The sequence below is a fragment of the Lactuca virosa genome, chromosome 9, assembly GCF_052849685.1.
Source record: "Lactuca virosa cultivar CGN04683 chromosome 9, Lactuca_virosa_CGN04683_v6, whole genome shotgun sequence".
Classification (NCBI taxonomy): domain Eukaryota; kingdom Viridiplantae; phylum Streptophyta; class Magnoliopsida; order Asterales; family Asteraceae; genus Lactuca; species Lactuca virosa.
Genome location: NC_136434.1, coordinates 182,063,871 through 182,086,965, shown reverse-complemented (window position 1 = coordinate 182,086,965; position 23,095 = coordinate 182,063,871). Strand labels below are relative to the sequence as shown.

At 43.2% G+C, this 23,095-nt stretch overlaps 1 protein-coding gene across 1 annotated transcript; it reads left to right on the top strand.

Annotated features, from left to right (window-relative positions):
• The first annotated feature begins 1,175 nt into the window (after positions 1-1,175).
• Positions 1,176-3,726, top strand: LOC145136004 (F-box/kelch-repeat protein At3g23880-like). Its single transcript, XM_079070208.1, has 2 exons — positions 1,176-1,290; positions 2,431-3,726. The coding sequence occupies exon 2, from the start codon at positions 2,471-2,473 to the stop codon at positions 3,503-3,505; it is 1,035 nt and encodes a 344-aa protein (XP_078926334.1). The 5' UTR covers positions 1,176-1,290; positions 2,431-2,470; the 3' UTR covers positions 3,506-3,726.
• Positions 3,727-23,095: the final 19,369 nt, after the last annotated feature.

The window sequence follows — 23,095 nt, the reverse complement described above, 5'->3', positions numbered from 1 at the left end:
GCTTGAAATTGCTTTGGCGATGAAAGTCGGTGTTAAAAAACATTATGTTAATCAGGGGCGGATCCTTTAAGGGGCCAGGGGAGGCCATGGCCCCCCGTTTTTTTTGCCCAATAACTTGCTAAAAATCTTGACGAGTTTGGTTCTTGATGATGTGATTGAAATAGGATGCAGATGATGCTAACCAAAAACGAAAGTATGGACACAATTTCAAAATTGAGAAAGAAAAAAAGGGAAGTTACTAAGGTAATAAAACAACTGATATCAAAATTTAACTCATTTTCAAAAAATCGGGACTCTATAAAAATATCAAATAAATAAATAAATAAACTTTACTAAATTTAATAGAGAAAAGCCCAATACTCGATCTCAATTCAGACTTTTATAAACCCATAAAAAGTAGATCAAAGAAACCTAAAGAGTAAAAACTAAAAAACCCTAACCGCGTCTCTCTTGTATATGGTCGCCGCTTTAGAATTGACGTCGGACAATGTCGGCAACTCTAGCTCTTCGTCGCCTCAATGTTTGACAGAAATCGTGTGTTGCCGTCTCGTTTCTAAGGTTTCCTTGTATGTAGATTGCTATCTTTTAACAGCTTCAATCTCTAATTTACGAATGCTCGTGTTTTATTTTTGTAACTTTTGAAATTGTGAAACCATTCGGTGAACGAAAAGTCTTTGCATGTACTTCCTATTAAATGTTCTGTAAATGACAATGATAGAAGCCTATAACCTTTAAGTTTTTGTCGACTTATGCTTTTTGCTTTATTCAGTATGTTCTCAAATAAATGTTTTTCGTGATATAATATTATCTTCTATTAATAATTGACATCGGCAATTTAACAAAATAATAAATATATAAGTTTGGATTTTTTTTGAGACTTTTGGTTTCAGCCCCCGATGTTAATTAGTTTTTATATTCGCGTGTTATGTGTTTTTTAACGTTTGTAGGTTGAAAATTATAGCTATTTTTATTTTCTAAGTGTTTAGGAGTTTTTTAATGTCACGTTTTTTTTAAATAATAAAATGTTATGGTTTTTTTTTTTGTTTTTTTGTTAAGCAATGAAATTTATTTTTTTTATTGAAATTGAATTGTTTAAAAAAAATATCCGCACTACGTGTCATGGTATCCACATTACGTGTCACAAAGGTATCCGCACTACGTGTGACAAAGAAACCACATTTGTGGGAAAAAGTGTGGTAGACACCACACCTCTGCCACCTCCATCCTCATCCTCCCGTCCCTCTGCTTCTCGCCGTCGTTGTTACTTTCATTGCTGACGCCGCACCACAGGTAAGGGTTCTTGAAATCGGCTTTCTCTTTTCTTTTTCTGAAATCGGCTAGGGTTCTTGAAATTGAATCTGGTCGGATGGTGCACAATTAGAAGGATCATCTCTGAATCGCCACTGTACAGTCAAACTCAGATGCATTTCCTGTTGCAAATTCCCCATGTGTGGCTTTTGAATCGAAAAGAAGCCATTCGTGTGTATCTAGTAGCCCCATTTGAGAACAGTCTTCTAAGCTCGTCAGAAGTTATCGTATTTGCAGAACATGTTGATTTCAACACACATGGCTGATTGAAGAGTGCTTAGACCTTGTGGCTTCTCAATCACTTCATTCAGAAGCTTTACCCACATATTAGGATAGAAAACATAGTTTGGAGACTGACTGACATACATTAGATATTTGATTGAAAACTTGTTTTGTCTTGGCTCCTTAGGTGATTATTGCTGTTGATTTTTTTTCTTTCTAATTCGTTGCCAGAAGCTCAAAAATGATATGATATTGGCTTCTTTTTATTATTTGCATGAGGAGCTTCCTTTACTACAAAATTATTACATATTTACATCATCACATCCCAAGTTCATCAAGAAGAGTTAATATTTGCTTCCAATTCAATACAAAGATTGTTTAGATGATTTGCTTTTAGGGTTTTGTACAACTAAAAATCCTTGTTTTTATGCAGCCTTTTTTTTTTGTATGTGGAAAATTCTTGTTTTGTACAAATCATTAGTGTTGTTTTTATGCTGTCTTTTTTTTTTTTGTAGCCCGCAGACTGCAGACTTCGTCCCTCTTTGTAGGTTGCTGTCGTGTCTTGCCTACTGATCTCTCTCGTTAGGTACAAAGTTATCAATAATTACTACTCTTTTTAGTTGATAGTTATTATATATTACTAGTGAATTTTGTCAGGTTTTGATAACTCAGATCTGCTAGTTGTTAATTATTAGACGTTAAGGGGTTGGTAACTCGTAATTGCTAGTGGTAAAGCTTTCGTTAGTAGTAATTGTGTTAAGTTTTAGTTATCGTTGGTTATGCAACAATATGTTTTTTAGGATTAAGGAAATATTTTTGTTAGGGTTTGTTGGTAGTTAATTCATAATTTTATTATAAATTGTCTTTTAGTTAATTTTTATTTTGTTTATATTATGTCAGTTATATTGTGATCCGGTTGAATATTGGTTTGGATCTTGCAATGCCACCATCAAAATCTAGAAAATTATTGGATCCATCCATGGAAGACCTACCGGGACATGTGATTGTCGATATTCTCTCCAGACTTCCTGTGAAGACCATCATCCATTGCAAATGTGTATGCAAGAAGTGGTTGGATCTCGTTTCAGACTCTTACTTTGCCAATCTTCACCTCTCTGCCAGATCACCCGCAGGCTTCATAATCCATCATTATTCCAGAGAAGAAAAGGCAATTGACACAGTCACAGGCATTTTGAGGTTGATGGAAGTTGAAGATGAACTCGATCATCACCATTTACTACATAACCCTATCACGAGCCTTGACCTTAACCATAGAGAAGGTATTGCAGAGATTGTTTATTTTTTTGGTGTTGGCTCACTTACACAGGAATACAAAGTGATACGGATTTTCCAAAGGAATATACCTCATGATCCTACCTCAACATCTCGGCCAAGCCTATTAGAAGCTGAGGTCTACACCCTTGGCACTGGCCAATGGAGAAGTCTAGGCCATGTACCATACTTGGACAATCGATTCGATGGGTCATTTTTTAATGGCCATGCTCATTGGACTGTTCTTTTCCAGGATTCCCCTAATAAGATTTATGCTTTTGATTTTGATAAGGAGACATTTGAGTTGTTCCCGTCTCCTCCTTCCGAAAGTGGGGACTATTTCCCAAGTTTGGGAGTCATAAATGGTTGTTTATGTCAATGTGATACCTACGAGTCTAAATTGATAGTTTGGGTGATGAAGGAATATGGGATCAATAACTCTTGGCATAAAGAGTTGGTGATTGAGAAAATTATCAGCCCTGTTCTTAATATGCTGTGGGACCAAACCATATATCTAATTGAGGGTTTTAAAGATGGAACTATTTTGATGGGAATTTCTCTTGGCGCTATGTTCATTTACTGTCCTCGGAGGAAAACAATTGTAGACACTGAAATATTTGGCGGCTTCATCGACGGATTGGCTTATCGTCCTAGCTTTCTTAGACTACACAACTTTGAAAACGAGAGAGTGCATTTGCTTTAAACCTCCACAAAGAATGGCCATGGTCGTTTTTGTATCAAACAGTTGTTTCGAGTGTATTGTCTTGTAAACTTTTATTTAGTGATTTCCTCTAGGTTTGTAAAAGTAATTGTTTCATCTTAAAGTCCTAACTCGCAGGTTTCACCTACATCCATATGACTATAACATGTACAGTTCACACAACAATGATTTTTAGTTCACCGGAATATATAATTAATAAAAAAATATTAATGCCAAATTCATAGTTGAAAACTAAAGGGTGTAAGATTGATTCCTCGCATCATCCAAAGCGAAAGAGCTTGTGTGGTCATTCTTTTGACCAACTTTCAAGGGTAAAACCTTGATTTTCGTAGTATGACATGATAATCTGCAAAAATAATTTTGGTAGTTGGTTCACACCAAAAGAGTCCTACAAAAAAAATAAGCAACTACAAAAAAAATAAGCAAGAAAACTCTATACGAATCAGGCAATTCTGTCATGCAGTTCCTACAAAAAACTGTCATGCAGTTCCTACAAAAGAAATAAGCAAGAAAATTCTATAAGAATAAGACATGCAATTCTATGATGCAATTCCTGAAAATCCCTACCCTACAACTAGCATGCTGTTCTACCATAAAAATCATATCAAATAACAGTGTAACTTGGGGTATACTTTCTTGCTTCGGCAGCATCACATCCTTTCGTGGTTACTTTTGAAAACAATTTTAAAAATCATTTTAAAAATGTTGCAGTTCCTTAGTTTGAGTATGGATTCACACGAATGTTCATCCAGTTCTCTCAAACCAAAGCTTTGGTACCAACTTGTAACATCCCAAACATCACAATAAATTTTAATGTTTCAAAAAAACAACCCATTTCATCCATAAAGTGTTTACAAAACCAAAGTTTCAAAGTATTATTCAAAATCAGAGTATCCCAAGATCCAATGTCAGGAAGATGTGTACAATCACGCATTCGTTTTCCCACGATCCTTTGAAGTACCTGAAACAATAAACTGAAACCGTAAGCCAAAGCTTAATGAGTTCCTCCAAAGTACCATCACACAACATAACAAACAACAACATACAAATATGAGCCTTCAGTCTGACTGGACCGCCTCGTAGGATCTACAGCCTATCTGGACCGCTCTCCGAGCCTTCGGCATGACTGGACCGCCTCGCAGGGCCTACAGCCTATCCGGATCGCCCTATGTATCTTGGCCTTCATCACAAAGCAGGACTGCCTCAACCCCTCCACAATATATTGTCGACATATACAACAGATAAACATAAACACATATCCAGCAAAATACAGGTAATCATACAGATCTATTAATCTATCATATAACTAGCATAATATCATCCTATATACCAGGATACATAAGCTAGTGGGCCGACATTGGTGCCTTCGAACCACAAGTACAGTGAGGAAAACTCACTTGAACCACTCGACAGAAGCCCAACAACTACCACATCAGAACAGCCAATCCAAACTTCCTAAAACTAAACCGAGACCAATCCTTAGTCAAATATTGAATTCTACCCAAGTTTGACCAAAAGTCATACCGGTCAAAAAGTCAATAGTCAAAGTCAACGTCACGTCGTGACCATTCCTTGGTCATGTCGTGAGAATGAAACGACAAAACAATCGCGACTCTGGGCACTGTCACGTCATGACATATCCTATGTTACGTCATGACTTCTAGTTTGAAGGCCAAAATCTTCACTAAGTGCTTAATCTCTTCGGAACAAGGCCATAATTTTTTACCTAGATCCTAAATTGTTGCATAATGGATAAAGTTTCCAACTTTATCCATTAGGATGGTCCAAACAACCAAGATCCAGTCTTTAAATCTCAAAGGGACCAAGAATGCATATTTCTCAACTAAATTCAATAAGTCCAAGACTCCAACCTTTAGATCTGAATCAACATGATGTTTAGATGGATAAAGTTCCCAACTTTATCCATAATATTGTCTCAAACTTTCAAGATCTAAACTTTATTTCCCCAAAATAACCTAAATGACCAAGATAACTTGCATGGCTGAAAGGGAAGCCAAAAGATCAAAACTTTTCTAGTCCAAAAGGTCTAAGAAAACATTCTAAATTGATCAAAAGTGTGTTGGAGTCCAGATCTGAAACATACAATGCTCTTGGGACCTTGGAGAGTAATAAAGTTGCAAACTTTATCCCCAAATCTCATTAAAAACTCATTAAAATGGACCAAAACACCAAATACACTTAGATCCAAGATGAATATGCAATAAAGCTTGGAACTTTATAACTTACAAGGGTCTAGAATTTAGATGAAAGTTGAGATCTTCAATCGCCAAGCTTCAAGGATCAATCTTTCATGAAAACATTACTCCAAAACCACCAAAAACTCAAAAAATGGATGAGACAGGAGAGGGGAGGCTCAAATCTTGAAAATGGAAGCCGGGGTTTCTCCACAGAGGTTCTAGATATGATGGAGGCTAAGAAAATACCCTAAAACATGAATCCTTACCTTTAAATACCTTCAAAACCCTAAAAATTTTGTGGGTTTTGGGCTGCACAGTTCTCATGTCGTGAGAATATATTCTCACCTCGTGAACACTCTCACGTCGTGAGAATTACTTCTCACCTCTTGAGAACGGGTTTTCACCTAATTTCACTCCAACTTCAAACAGTCATAACTTCTTCGTTTCAACTCCGTTTTTAGTGATCTTTATATCCACAGAAAGGTATTGACGAGCCCCACACTTCTATCTAGTTAGTTTTGGCTTAACACATGTCTAACTAAAAACCATAATTCGTGAAAGAAGCCTGAAACATCACTTTTCCCGTTTTACCCTTTGACTCCAAGACATAAACCAAGGCTTTAATCACTTATCCAACATTATAATCATCCAATAAGGTCTAAACCCCATTCCTTTGAAGCCCAAGGCCTTTACTGGATCCATTTACTGTCCACAATCCTGAAATACGAAACTTTTCGAAACATGATGTTACAACTCTCCCCCACTTAAACTGGTTTTCGTCCTCGAAATCCGTCTTGGTTATTAGAATCTCTGAAATTAACGTCAGCATAGTCCAAAAGCTCCCTCTACCCCCTTCAAAATCAAGGAATTTATACAGAGAAATCAAGAGGTCACTTGGAAACTCACAGCTGCCAACAAACAACCCAATAACTTGAAAAATACTCAACCGCAACCAGAACTATAAGACCCAACTTCAAGTGAGAGACACTCATACCGGGAACTCTCAAAACTACAACCACAAATCAACTCCATCAATATAATTCTCGGAACCAGGAACCCATCAGTCTAAACTTCAGAAACCATACCCTAAGTCTGATGATCATCCATATGTTGTACCTACCCCTAGTCCCTGACTAGGAACACCACCAAATCCTGCAAAAAGAATACTCAAAAGACACCGATCGTGAATTTCCAACAACCCTCAAATCTGGAAATTGTGCCCAAAAACCTTAAATATACACTTGACTTCCTAACAAACCATCACCAACCCATTTCCCCTGCGAGCATATTGATTATTCATCCAAGCATCTCACGTTGCATCCAAATCACTCATCAACTCAGGTGCACATCCACCTGACAAATCACTTGAGACATTTACACGAACTTCATGACTCGAGATTTCAGAACCAATACTCGACATTGGTAACCAAACTCCTAATAAACAACCCACAGGAAAAAAATGCGGTTCATAATGCAAACATTCGGCAGGAGACTTCTGATGCACAATTAATACTCCCAACAACCTTTTACTGTCCACATGATCTAAACCAGCTGGTCACTGGGTCTCCCGACTCCGAACAATGCACTAACACCCAAACATGCCAATTAGACTAATGATTTGAGACCGAATAGTCTTAATCAAATGACTACCAGTTCCCTTCCATGTGAATCATACAACCACTGGTTCACGATACACCGTAACACCTTCTATCCACTAAAACTATAAGCTCACGGTACTACACCGATCTTGCCGCTATTCCATCACTGTCCTGAATACTCATAACCAGCACCACATGGGCCTAAAGATACTCAACCATCAACCTACCGACTTGCAAGAACCCAATCAACATCCATCTCAATCACTAATTAAATACATCACGAGTCATACCCTACTATAACACACAATTCCTATTATATCTACCAACACAAAATTAGAGGAAAACATGTCGCACACAACCAACGAATGAGATAGGAGGTTGTACTCTTGCTCCAAATCAAAGTCTACCAACCAAATAAGAACCATACCAATAAATTCGGACCAAGTGTTCTCAAGCTATCTTACTCGATCCACATACACCCCCAAGGGAAACACACAACCAACCCTAGATCTACTGTATTCCTCCTTCCTCACCGCCTTACCCAAAGGGTGAGGTACCAGTAGATCTAACTGAAATGACGAACCTCCACCGCTAACAGAAACATCCTCATGAATGGCCCAAACAAAGATCCCACATCTTAATTGAAACTGAATAGATCCTGCCAATAGGTAACTAACTCGATAAAGCTTCCAAAGCTATCTAGAAATGTTGTTAAAACCTCGGGTCTGCTACGAAAAATACTTCCTTAATTAACATTTGAGGGCACCCATACCTAGAAATTAAAAGGTATAATATACATATTTGACGATGGTTGATGTATCCATTGACTTCTACTGATACAGCTTGAAACTTCTGAATAAACTCATATATTGATAATGAACGAATGAGCAATGATCGAGAATTCATTGACAACTAATATGACCCAATACATTACAGAACGAAACCCATGTGGTACTAAACATGCCCAAATCTGAAGTTGATTTACTGATCAATAATTGCCCAGCCTAGACTAAAGATAGCAATCTATACAGCGAGCTGACAAATCCCTCGACAACCGATAATCAACCAGAGCGAAGTAAATGCCTCTAGTTCTATTCATTGGCATTTCCGAAGGAACCACTGGCTACAACAAGCTCCTAATCCAACAGCTTCATGCTGCGAAGACAACTCATTCATTCTGGAGCACGTATATATGATAGCAACTTGCTCCGCAACCCCCGTATTCACCAAATCCTTGAACCAAACTCTCCTATACCCAAACCACAGATCCCTATGAACCATTATTCTAACATCACAAACTCGAACATATCAATGATCCTTCAATCAAAATAGCAAGTTCTCCCTCACTTAGGGTTCGAACTACCACCAAATGACGTTGCAGACAAACCAAATCTCAAATCGGTTCAATTGGATACATAGAATCCTAGAACTTTAGAATATATAACACAACATAAGTTGGTCTTCAAGATAAAGACCAAGTGAACTCAAAGTTATTGTAACATCCCGGATTTCGAGTTCAAAAATTTCTTTTAAAAACATTACTGATTCATAGCATTAAGTCATTCAAACATACTAAAAGGGTTTATATGACAAATCATAGTTTCATTTCCAAAACACTTGTTTTATTATCAGAGTAAACATCCCAGGCTAACTTGTCATGGTGTGTGCACTGCAACCCTTCCGAGCTCCTCTTCTGAAAACTGAATACCTGAAACCAAAACTGAAAACCGTAAGCACGAAGCTTAGTGAGTTCCCCAGATACCACATACCATACAAACCAACCGATCCATACATACCATACGTAACCATGAGCCATACATAACAAACATATCCATAATCAAGTAAAGTGCTATGTGCCAAACATAGTCTTGCTGTATTGCCACGGGCCGCACATGGTCTTTCTTGTCAAGCCTGGGGGCCACTCCCTGGGTCTTACAGACAAGTGCCAAGGGCCACCCCCTGGTCTTCCATGCAAGCATCACAAAGACAACTATACCTACTACTCTACTAGGCTACTCAGCATACAGTGTGCCAGGAGCCACCTCCTGGTCTTTCATACATGTTGCCTAGGGCTAACCCCCGGGTCTTCTTACCATACATAATAACATACTGTGTGCCAGGAGCCTCCTGGTCTTTCATGCATAATTCCTATGGCTAACCCCCGGGTCTTCCTACCATACATAATAACATACTGTGTGCCAGGAGCCTCCTCCTGGTCTTTCATGCATAATGCCTAGGGCTAACCCCCGGGTCTTCCTACCATACATAAACTAAATGGGTCGGCATTGTGGTCGTAGACCCATACAAACAGTGAGGAGACTCACCTCGCACTGCTGACTTTGCTGATAACCCTCTAGCTGCTGTCCGACCACTCTCTGAACCGCTGCTCCGCTAGCTTCCCGAGCTACTAATATTAATAAAACACTTAGTTCCAAACTGAACTCTAGAAGTCAAACTAAGTCAACTCTGGTTAAAGTCAAAGTCCTGGTCAAAGTCAACCTTCCAGTTGACTCGACTCACCGAGTCAACCCGAAGACTCGCTGAGTCCTTAAACACAGAAGCTCTCAAAATACGGCCCAACTCGCCGAGTCACCCCAGGACTCGTCGAGTTCAACGATCTCTGAGTCCCATCCTGTCCAACTCACTGAGTCACCGCTCAACTCACTGATCTGCGTCTTAACCAGAAGAGGTTGGGGGTTCTGCGACCTGACTCGTCGAGTCCAAGAACAGACTCGCCGAGTCCTAGGCAATCTTCAACAGACTCGCCGAGTTGTTCTTCCAACTCGCCGAGCCCATGCACATATTCATACAACTCGTCGAGTACACCCATGTGACTCGCCGAGTCTCTCCAGTTCTCAATCCATACAGTGGCTTTTTGAGCCATGCAGGGGCTCCAATCCATAAATCCACTCTTATATAGTCTATGCCCCACGTAAAGTTGCAAACTTTACGTGAAACCAAGGAGCTAAAGGCCCAAAACACTCTAGGGCTAGGGTTTAAGGCAAAGGGGCTTCACCAATAACTTATTGACATAAACTTTATGACCTTCTGGACCATCACAAGTCTAGATCTGAAGTAGCAACCTCAGATCTAGGCATCTAACTCGACATAGATCTCAATCATGCCGAAAATGCCCCAAATCTCAAACATAAGATAGATCTATTTGCAATAAAGCCAAAGCAACAGCTTATTACCTCCAATATATGCTCCAACTGAAGTAGATCCCGGATCTATACCACTCCTTTGCAGCAAGCCTCTTGATCTCCAAGCCCCTTTCCACCAAAATCACTTATCTAGGCTCTAAATTGCTTCCAAGGGCTCTTACTCACGATTTAGGGTTTCTGGATCTCAAAAGGGGAGTAAAGAGGCTGGGGAAGGGATGTAATGTTCTTTAAATAGGGCACAACCCCCGGGATTAGGGTTTTTCTCGCCCAGACCAGACTCGCCTAGTCCACTAGCCGACTCGCCGAGTCGGTCACTTACTCTATGCCCCGGATCCCGCTTCGACTCGTCGAGTTCCTCCCTGGACTCGACGAGTTGACTCTTGACTTAGAGCCTTTCCTTCCTTTTCTTGGTCTTTCTGATTCTGGGTGTTACAGTTATTCTGAATCCCAGATGGAGAGCTCGAAAACCTCCCAACCATAACCACTTATAATCATCAAGAACCCCCATGTAGATGCACAAACAATAATTCTGATAGTCCATCCATAACACTAACTTCCTATCTAGAAACAAATGGACTCTCACACTCTTCATCTGAAATCTCCAACTGTCATTTCATCGCTAGAATCATTCATAAATACAAAAAGGCATCTTTCTCATACTCGGGGTACGCCAGAGACAACAAAATTTGTTGCTTCCGCCTTACTTCCATCAACCAGCACCTGACCTGTCTATATCCAAAGAAAGTTGGCCCTTGATCTCATCTCAAGCTATCTATACCACATGAATCCACTTGTGCATTTCTACCCTACCATAGTGTCGCCAAAAACCACAACCATCTAACCATGTGCTAGGTCTACACCCCAACTCTGAAGATCACATGTATGCTCTGTTTTTCCTTCGAACACAACAAGATGGAAGAACATAACCCCGCCGTGGATAACATATTCCAATCCATCTGTCAACCACTTAGCTTCCATCTAGAATTCTCAAGCCGATCATAAAAATCATTTCCTTCTTGAGTCCTGTGACTCAAATTCACAACCTCGATTAAGGCCCTCAAGACTTCAAAACCAACTAACTCACCTATGTCTGCACCATTCAAACCCAACTTACATGACCACTAAGGCCCTAAACAATCACCAGTCCCATTCTCATGCCTGAACAACCATAACCATAAGACCAATGGATATGGAAACACTGCCACGAATCGTAGTATCAAATCATGCTATCTTCCCCAGTAGTCATCTCAGTTGTCTCCCCCCTCACAGTCTGCAAAGCTGCAGTTCGATTCTTGAACTTGGTAATTAGCCTGCTAGTGATCCGATCCACGATATACGACAATTCTTCCTGAAGAATCTGTGAAACCTCAATGGTAATCATTTCCCACATCTGATCAACAATCCACCTGGCCTTTCTTGTCCATCAGCTCCAGATCCTGAATCAGATCCCCTCATGAGCTCCATATTGAATCGAACCAAAAAACATCAGAATGATACAATAAACATTACTACAACCACATGACGAGACTATTCCTCGGGGTTTGTGACTTCCTTTCGACGTGTACGGGTCATGTGCTTTCAGTAGTAAGGGCCCATACTACCTTCCACACTTACCTGTATTTGTCTCAAGGGTCATCACAACCACCTAAAACCAATACAACAACTAGGATACACATACATCCAATCCTCACTCCATAGAAAGTGGATAATCACGCCTCATCTGGTCGGCTGTTCTGAAACGTCCCAAAAATTAAGACCAAAATTTTCATTTTTAATTATAATAAAATCATCAACCCAAACATATTTTTATAAAACCATAATAGAGTCAGAGTATAACCAAAACATTCAAATACATCAGATTCAAATAAAATGCGGAACAATATGGTGTGTGCAATGCGGTCAACCCGAGCTCTTCCCATTCAAACCAGAAGTACCTGAAACATAAACTAAAAATCGTAAGCACAAAGCTTAGTGAGTTCCCCAAAATACCACATACCATACATATCAAACATATAATAGGCCCCGCCCGTCATCGAGCCCCACCCGGCATTGGGCCCCGATCGGAACAAATTTATCAGTCATCAGACCTCGCCTGGCATTGGGCTCCGCCTAGTATACATACAAACATATAAACACATGCAAGTATCACGAAGATAAATAGCATACAATATAATCATCGGGCCCCGCCCAGTATACATATAAACACATAACACATGCAAGAGTCACGCAGATAACTAGCATCCTAATCATAACAACCATAGGTCGGCATCGGTGCCTTCGACCCGCCAAACACAGTGAGGAAGCTCACCTTAAGCTGCTGAATCTATCAAGTAAAACCTCAGACTGCCGATCCGGAAAATCCCCACATTAGCACCATCAAATAATATCTAATTAATAATTGGACCTCAACCCATAATCAAGAATCTAAGTTACTTGTCTATCATCCATGGTAAAAGACCATTTTACCTTTTTCATACTTGGCCCAAAACCAAGGCCCAACCCATTTTCTCAAAAGGCCCAATCCTAAATGGCATCCCAAGGCCTAGTATGGTCCAACTTCCTAATTGGGCCCAAAAATCATCATGGGCCTAATTCCAAGAAAGCCCATAGTCTATACATAGCCCAAAGTCAGAACTCCAATGGCCCAACAAGTCTTAAACACTAAAAGCCCAACATATAACCCAAACCTATCAAAGTCAACCGATGGTCAAAATGTTGAGTACACTGGGCGTACTCAGACTTACGCTTAGCGTACTCCTTCCAGGGCCAGTACGCGCAGCGTACGAGGTGGGTACGCCCCGCGTACTCTGCAGACAACCAAACCAACTTATTAATCACTTAATCAGTTAAGCCACAATGCGAAACTCTTAGATCCGATCCTAAGTGGTGACTTAACACGTAAAGCTGGCAACTTTACTCCCATGCATGTCTTAATAAGACCCAAAACTCAAAGAGAACCATAACAAGGAACCTAACACATGCATGGACCAATATATCTCATAAAGGTTACATTTTTATGGATAAGGGACCTCAAATGTGCTAAGGTCTAATATCCATGGCTTCTGGAGTAGACCATAATCTCAAATATGACTTAAAAGACCCAAAAAAAGCACAAATAACACCCTAAGTTGGATCTAGCATAAAGAACCATCAAGATGAGAGATTTTTACCTCAAATGACATGCTAAGATGAAGATGACTCTGGATCTACAAGCTTAAGCCACTCCCAAACAACCTCCAAGTGTTCTCCTTCTTCTACGTCACCAAAAACACCACCAAAACCCACATTTAAGATCAAATCTCACAAATGACACTTAGGGTTTCGATACTAGGGTATATAGTGATGGAGGCTGAAGATAATAGGGTTTGCACATAAGTTAAGGCCTGTAAATAGGGTCCAAGACCCTAAATTAGGGTTTGCACCTGACTAGAGTACGCCCAACGTACTCCAAGGATCATTCGCGATCCTCTTGCTTAGTACGCCTCGCATATTCCCATGTACGCCCTACATACTAGGCTTAGCCCTAAACCACCAAAATTCCCAAAGGACATAACTTCCCCGTTCTAAGTCCGATTTTGAAGACCCTTATATCCCCGAAAAGGTAACGAGAAGCTCTACACTTCTATCGACTCTCTCTTGCCTTAAACATTCCCGAACTTAAATCCAAATTTCATAAAATGCCCCGAACTGTCACTTTATGGTTATACGCTTGGGCTCCAAGTCATAAATCGAACTCTCGGATCACCCAATTTACATTATTCACACCCAAAGGGGCCTAAATATCTCTTTCCCCCAAGGCCCAAAGCCTTGTAGTAACCGATCTTTGGGTCACGGCCCCGAACTAGGAAACAATTCGGAACAGGGTGTTACAACTCTCCCCCACTAAAATTAGATTTCTTCCTTGAAATCACTTCTTGCTACACTTCAGGCAATTAGACGATCCAACCAACTCTTCCATATCCCTGATGAAAGTCGACCCCAACATACGATGACCTTCCAATAACCGAACCCATTCATAGAAGAACTCGTATACTTATGACAACGAATGCCTGCTCCCACTAATCTTAACTAATGAAGGGTAGTCCTCACTACTCAGCTCAGATCCAGGTATCCAATACCTTGTCCGATATCCCGACATGCAAATTATTCCGAAATACTATCAATGAGACCTATTTCTGCAATCCGAACTGAAAGAAATCATTACGGTCCTAAATCATCTAGCTGAAACTAACGGTGGCAGAATCCTAACCATACATTGCTATTGAGAAGATCTTTTGTATAAACAAAGATGACTCCCATCGTGAGTCTCAACCCCATGTGTCCACTGGAAACATAACTCATGTCTCGAAATCCAAGGGTTTACACTTGCATTCTATCTGAAATCCTCCGAGTCCACGGCGACCTTCCACGAAGGCGAGATATAAAATCCCCAATCCACCTCGGAGATTGGCAGTCTCACAACTGGTCCCGCCACAAGGCTCCGACTAAGAGTCTAACTAAGAAGAGCTTCCCCACCCTAACCATCACACGGTTACTGACCACAGAGTCATCCCACCCTAAACGTGATCCAATACCTTGCTCAATCCAAACTCCATTGGGCCTCACCTACTTTAGCACAAGAAAATGGACCAAGCCCATGGGTCTAACCCAATCTACACAAATGAACGGGCCTCGCCCATGGGTCTCACCCAATCTGCACAAACGAACGGGCCTCGCCCACGTGTCTCACCCAATTGAGTGTTGTAAAATCCTAGCCTCGCCTCGGATCCACCAATCCTCAGTCCAAACAAAGACTAATCCTCTGACGATACTGTCCGTCATGACCCAGGCATATGTTGATCCTCTTTCAGTCTAACGGCCACTCATACAAGGGCCTGCATCATTCTAGTGAATGTTACGACTACATCGCAGACTTACAACACTACCCCGACAACCTATCATCCTTGTGTATGCTACGGCTACCCCGCAGTCTTACAACACTTCCATACTGCCATGGTCCCACCAATAGCCTTATCATCCATCTACTATACCAATCGTAATCATCCTGGGTCAAACCTGCATCTGACTATACCCCAACCAGGTGTTTGGGTTACGCTTCAAACCCCAAAACCTTAATCAAACAAGAACATGTAGAGAGGCCCCAAAACAACCCTTAACTTGTTCCTGCCCACATACCTACCATGCGTTACTATTAATGCACTATGAAACCTGAATATCCATTCTTGTGCAACCTTTGGCCCAAACGATTCTCCCCGACTTGAATTCAACTGCGCTATTCCAATCCGTAAAAATTATGGATTCCCAATCCATCTCACAACCTTAAAATTCAACTATCAACAACCTGAGCTCACAAGAACTCTCGTTCCATGACTAATCGATCTTTAGCGATCACACACATTCCAAAACCAGATGCACATGTAACATCCGGATTCCCAGGTATGTTATTTAATTCATTATTTATTTTGAGGTTCATTGATCTACTCGACGAGTTGGTGCTATAACTCGCCGAGTAGAAGCGGGGTGGCCACGTGGGTTTAATGATCTACTCGACGAGTCCGAGAGTAGACTCGCCGAGTAGGCGCTGGGAGTGAAAACCCTAGATCCCCGGGTTTGAGACCTATTTAAAGGCACTTATAGCCTCCTTTGCGGCCACCTTCCCCAGAGAGAAACCCTAACCTGCCCTTTTCGTTGCATAGAGAGAGAGAGAGGCCATCTTGAGCATTCTTGAGCTTTTTGGAGGAAAGATTGGAAGAGTTGGTGGATCTAATCAAGCGGAGGCTGTGGATCTTGCATTCTTCTGTCATTAGCTGCTATTCAGAGGTATAAAGCTCTCATCTTGACATCTTGTTTGTTAGATCCCATTTTTGGGAGCTTTTAGGGTTTTCTTCCAATCATCTTGTGTTCTCGAGTTATTTGAGCTTGGTTTGAGGTTAGGACCTTAGATCTGGTCTATATGAGGCCTTGAGAGCCCAAAGATCCAAGCTTTATTGAGCTAGAGGCAAGCTCATCTGCATCCAACCTTCTTTGGAGCTTGTAATGGAATATTGGAGCAAATATGCCATGCATGAACGTAAAGATCGAAGCTTTACGTGACATTCGAACCTAGGGAGTCTAGATCTAGAGTTTGGAGTGATAGATCTGCCCTAAAACGTCTGAATGGGAATATAGACTGGATGAACTCGCCGATTCCATGAACCGACTCGACGAGTTGCTTAGGATTTATCCCGATAAGTCTGAGCACGCTGTAACTCGACGAGCTGACGGGCCTACTCGACGAGTAGAGTTGGTTTTCATAAGGTCTCTGAGGGAACGAGGGGACTCGACGAGTCTTCCCTATGCACTCGACGAGTTGAGTCAACATGGACTGTTGACTCAAGTTTGACTTCTGTTGACTTTTGGAGTTTTGACCAAATGTGAGTAATGGAGACCATGGAGGGGTAGAAGGGTCTTTTTTCCTTACCAAGAGTAAAAGAGGAGTTAGTATGAAATTATTAGAATTATAGTCTAATTAGAGATAATCATCACATGTATTAGGAGGAGGCTAGATCGGTGATTCGTGTACGAGGTATATTAGCTTGCTCGCTTCGAGGTGAGTCTTCTCACTATACTTTACCTAGAGTGGTAACTATGTGTGACCAGAGGGTCTTATGTGCTTGCTTGAGTTATGCATTTTATGTGTGATATATATGTGCCTTGGTTTGAGGGATTCGGATGCACCTTCGGGTATGTCTAGACTCAAACTAAGGATTTGAGAAAAAAATTCAAAAGAAACGATTTTTCTAAAAACGAGCAAGAGTTCTAAGAGAAAAACGAGAAAGAGCGGTGTGTACAATCACCCAGAGCCCGAACGGTGATTTCCCAAAATACCCTTACTTTATGTGTTATGAGATATTTATGAGATATTATGAGATATATTATGCATGCTAGAGGGTAGGCCAGGTATTTCATATTTTAGGACTAGAGTGGCCTGATTTGTGATACCTTAGCCTAGGAGTTACTGTTACCTGTGATTTGCTTTGAGGACGAGTATGTAGCAGGAATGAGCTTATGAGAGTAGGTGGTATTTGGCGAGATATAGAGTACTTGCGATCTGGAATCCTAAGAGGAGGACTTGGGGTGATTACAGACGCGGTGTGAAAGGTACTACTGGAAGCACCGGGTCGGTGAGCACTCCAAGTAAGAATCCTTGGGATGCCAAGGAACAAGTAGGGGAAGTGATCGAGTGTGAGTATACTCAAGCGAGTCTCTGATTATTTTGTGTTGTGTTTCAGAGACATCATGGTGGGTACGCGCCACAACCCAGGGGGCAGTGGTACCAGTGGTACCAGGGACGATGAGATTCGGAGGATGATTCATGAGGAGGTGGCCGCAGCCATCCGAGCAGAGATTCCCGAGATGTTTGGGTCTATCAAGACCACCCTGACTGAGACATTTGATGAGCGATACACTGCTGTCACTGAGGTTGTTGCTGCTGCAGCCACCGCAGCTGTCGTTGCTGCCAGGTTACAGGGGGGTGACTCGTTGCTGTATCGGGAGTTCAGCAACACGAAGCCACCAGAGTTTGATGGGACTCAGGATCCTATTTCCGCGATGAGATGGATTTCTGATATCGAGGGGTGTTTCTACACTTGTTCCTGTCCGTAACATTTGAGGGTACGGTTCGCGTTGAACCAGCTTCGTTTAGGGGCGAAGGACTGGTGGAAGTTTGTGACATCCAGTTTCACTCCTTCAGAGCACACTGCAGTGACATGGGAGAGGTTTACTACGATGTTTCAAGATGCGTATGTTCCCCCGGTGGAGAGGGAACGGTTAGCCCAGGAGTTTATGTCCCTCAAACAGAGGACAGAGTCTGTGACAGTGATCACGAGGATGTGCCATGAGAGGGCGTTGTTCTGCCCTGAGCACGTGTCTACTGAGCAGGCACGCATGAACCGATATTTGAGCATACTGAGGAGGGACATTCGTGAGTTCGTGGCGAAATCGACTTACCATACATTTTCCGAGCTCTAAGCAAATGCCCGGAAGAGGGAGATCGAGCTAGAGACTCAGGCCAGGGAGGAGGCGGAGTCTCAAGGGAGGGATCGGCGGTCGGCACAGTCTCAGCCGGTAGCCAAGCGGGCAAAGCCCGCTGATTCGAGATCTGGGGGCCAGAAGGGCCGCACTTGTGGGAAGTGCGGCAAGAGTCATGATGGGGTGTACAGAGCGGGGCTGTGCTACAAGTGTGGCAGGGAGGGGCATATCGCGAGGGATTGCCCCAAGGGGTTTGCAGTTTGCTTTCACTACAACCAGACTAACCATCGGAAGGCCGAGTGCCCACAGCTACTTCAGGGATCAGCGCAGGGAGCTGCACCTGCTGCTATTCGAGCTACAGAGAGTCGGCCAGCGAAGGCCAAGGCACCGAAGGCTCGCAGGAGAGCCTTTCAGTTGACAGCAGAGGAGGTCCGCGCAGCACCCGATGTCGTGGCTGGTATGTACTCTTTTGTTATTCTATTCTAAGTTGTTGTGCTTATATTGTGATATGTGTAGGTACTTTTCTTGTGAGTTTTGTACCTACCTTAGTGTTATTTGACTCGGGTGCGAGTCGATCGTTCGTGTCATTAGCGTTTAGTCACCACATCAGTATCAGACATGAGTCGTTGAGTCGACCTCTGAGAGTTTCTATAGCCGATGAGCATGTAGTGTTTGCCACCGATGTGATCCGGGGATGTGTACTCAAGATTTTTGATGTTGAGTTTCCGATAGATCTGGTGCCGATCCGATGGGTGACGTCTCTGTCATTGTGGGCATGGACTGGTTGAGTCGGTACAGAGCGGTAATCAACTGCGAGCGTCAGATGGTGATCATACGAGACCCTAGTGGGGGAGTGCTTACAGTATATGGCGAGGGTACCCGATCTGGATCAGCTTTCTGCTCTGCTGCCCGAGCGAGACAGAGTTTACATCAAGGTTGCATGAGTTTTCTGGCATATGTGATGGATACGCGAGTTACTGCTGAGAGACCGAGTTCTATCGCTGAGGTTCCGATAGTGAGTGATTTTCTGGATGTTTTTCCCAAGGAGTTACCGTGTGTGCCTCCCGAGAGGTAGGTGGAGTTCCGGATTGATTTGGTTTCGGGAGCGGCGCCTATTGCCAAGGCACCTTATCACCTTGCGCCGCCCGAGATGCAGGAGTTATCCTCGCAGCTTCAGGAGCTGTTGAGGAAAGGTTTTATTCGATCGAGTAGCTCGCCTTGGGGAGCGCCGATCCTTTTTGTCAAGAAAAAGGATGATTCACACCGGATGTGCATTGATTACCTGGAGTTGAACAAGCTGACGGTCAAGAACCGTTATCCACTTCCGAGGATCGACGATCTGTTCGATCAGTTGCACGGTGCATCCTATTTTTCCAAGATTGATTTGAGATCAGGGTATCACCAGATGAGAGTACGCGAGGAGGATATTCAGAAGACAACTTTTACGACTCGTTATGGGCATTACGAGTTTGTGGTGATGCCTTTCGGGCTCACCAACGCACCGGCAGCATTCATGGACCTCATGAACCGGGTGTGCAGACCCATGTTGGATCGATCGGTGATCGTGTTCATTGACGATATCCTTGTGTACTCAAGGTCCAGGGAACAGCATGAGGAGCACCTTAGAGAAGTTTTGGGAGTTTTGAGATCGGAGAGGCTATATGCCAAATTCTCCAAGTGTGATTTCTGGTTACGAGATGTCCAGTTCCTAGGACACCTCGTTAATCAGAATGGGATTTTGGTCGATCCGGCCAAGATTGAGGCAGTTATGAGGTGGAAGGTGCCGAGATCCCCCACCGAGATCAGGAGCTTCCTGGGATTGGCCGGCTACTACCGGAGGTTTATCAGAGATTTCTCTAAGATTGTCGTTCCCCTCACCAGGTTGACTCGGAAGGGCGTTACTTTTACTTGGGGTCCCGAGCAGCAGACCTCATTTGAGACTCTTTGCCAGAGGTTGTGCGAAGCCCCGGTGTTAGCCCTTCCCGAGGGAATGGAGGACTTTGTGGTTTATTGTGATGCATCTATATCCGGGATGGGTGCGGTGCTAATGCAGAGAGGACACATGATAACATACGCATCAAAGCATTTGAAGCCTCATGAGACGAGATATTCCACCCACGATCTAGAGCTGGGGGCAGTGGTGTTCGCCCTCAAAATCTGGCGCCACTACTTGTATGGGGTTCGGTGTATGATATGCACGGACCACAAGAGCCTGAAGTATCTCATGGTACAGTCCAACCTAAATATGAGACAGAGGAGATGGTTGGATGTGGTGAAAGACTATGACTGTGAGATCCTGTATCATCCGAGCAAGGTAATGTGGTGGCCGACGCCCTAAGCCGCAAGACAGAGAGTGCTCCGATCCGAGATGTGTGCATGAGGATGACGGTGATGACTCCAGTCTTAGATACCATCCGACAGGCCCAAGCAGAGGCCGCGAGACCAAATAACCGCAAGAGGGAGCGGGTGATTAGACAGGTGTCCGAGTTTGTGACGGATAGCCGAGGGCTTATGACTTTCCGAGGGCGGATTTGGGTGCCCCATATGGGCGGAGCTCTGCGTATACTGATGTAGGAGGCACATAAATCGAGGTTCTCAATCCATCCCGGGGTCACTAAGATGTATTTAGACCTGAAGAGAGACTATTGGTGGCCCTGTATGAAGAGGGATGTTGCTTGGATAGTTGAGAGGTGCTTGACCTGCCGTCGGGTCAAGGCAGAGCACCAACGACCACATGGCCCATTGCAGCCTTTAGAGATCCCCCAGTGGAAGTGGGAGCAGATCTCGATGGACTTTATCACCAAGTTACCGAAGGCTGCACGTGGAGTTGACGCGATTTGGGTGATTGTGGATTGACTGACGAAGAGTGCTCACTTCCTTGCTATTAGCGAGAGCTCTTCTGCGGAGAGATTAGCCGAGATTGATGTGAGGGAGGTGGTAGCTCGGCATGGAGTACCGACCTCGATAGTGCCAGATCGAGATGTGCGTTTTACTTCCAGATTCTGGAAGACGATTCATGAGGAGTTGGGTACCCGGTTACACTTCAGTACTGCGTACCATCCGCAGATAAACGGGCAGAGCGAGCGAACGATTCAGACGCTGGAAGACATGCTGCGTGCATGTGTTATGGATTTTGGAGGAAATACCCTTGGCTGAGTTTTCTTACAACAACAGTCACCATTCCAGCATTGATATGCTTCCATTCGAGCTCCTTTATGGGAGAAGATGTCAGACTCCTATCTGTTGGGGAGAGTTGGGACAACGAGTGATGGGTAGCACTGAGATAGTGGTCAAGACGACCGAGCAGATTCAGCAGGTTAGGCAGAGGTTACTGACGGCCCACAGTCGCCAGAAGAGTTATGCAGACAGGCGACGATCCGAGCTCGAGTTTCAGGTTGGAGATTTTGTCCTTCTGAAGGTATCCCCTTGGAAAGGGGTGATCCGATTCAGGAAACGGGGCAAGCTTGGACCCCGATACATCGGTCCTTTTAGGGTGACCGCCAGAGTGGGAAGGGTAGCATATTGTTTGGATCTACCTGCGGAGTTGAGTCAGATCCATAACACCTTCCACGTGTCCCAGTTGAGGAAGTGTGTAGCCGACGAAATGGCAGTGGTACCGCTGGAGGACATTCAAGTGGATGCGAGCCTGAATTATATCGAGAGGCCGACCGCGATATTGGATCGAAAGGTGAAGGTTCTGAGGAACAAGGAAGTGCCCCTGGTTCAGGTCCAGTGGCAGCATCGGAGAGGGTCCGATTTGACTTAGGAGCCAGAGTCAGAGATACGAGAGCAACATCCAGAGTTATTTGCGGAGCATGACTTTGAGGGCGAAGTCCGATTCTAGTGGGGGAGAATTGTACCATCCGGATTCCCAGGTATGTTATTTAATTATTTATTTATTTTGAGGTTGATTGATCTACTCGACGAGTTGGTGCTATAACTCGCCGAGTAGAAGCGGGGTGGCCACATGGGTTTAATGATCTACTCGATGAGTCCGAGAGTAGACTCGCCGAGTAGGCGTTGGGAGTGGAAACCCTAGATCCCCGGGTTTGAGACCTATTTAAAGGCACTTATAGCCTCCTTTGCGGCCACCTTCCCCAGAGAGAAACCCTGACCTGCCCTTTTCGTTGCATAGAGAGAGAGAGGCCATGTTGAGCATTCTTGAGCTTTTTGGAGGAAAGATTGGAAGAGTTGGTGGATCTAATCAAGAGGAGGCTGTGGATCTTGCATTCTTCTGTCATTAGCTGCTATTCAGAGGTATAAAACTCTCATCTTGACCTCCTGTTTGTTAGATCCCATTTTTGGGAGCTTTTAGGGTTTTCTTCCAATCATCTTGTGCTCTCGAGTTATTTGAGCTTGGTTTGAGATTAGGACCTCAGATCTGGTCTATAGGAGGCCTTGAGAGCCCAAAGATCCAAGCTTTATTGAGCTAGAGGCAAGCTCATGTGGCTTATTGAGCTAGAGGCAACCTTCTTTGGAGCTTGTAATGGCATATTGGAGCAAATATGCCATGCATGAACGTAAAGATCGAAGCTTTACGTGACATTCGAACCTAGGGAGTCTAGATCTAGAGTTTGGAGTGATAGATCTGCCCTAAAACGT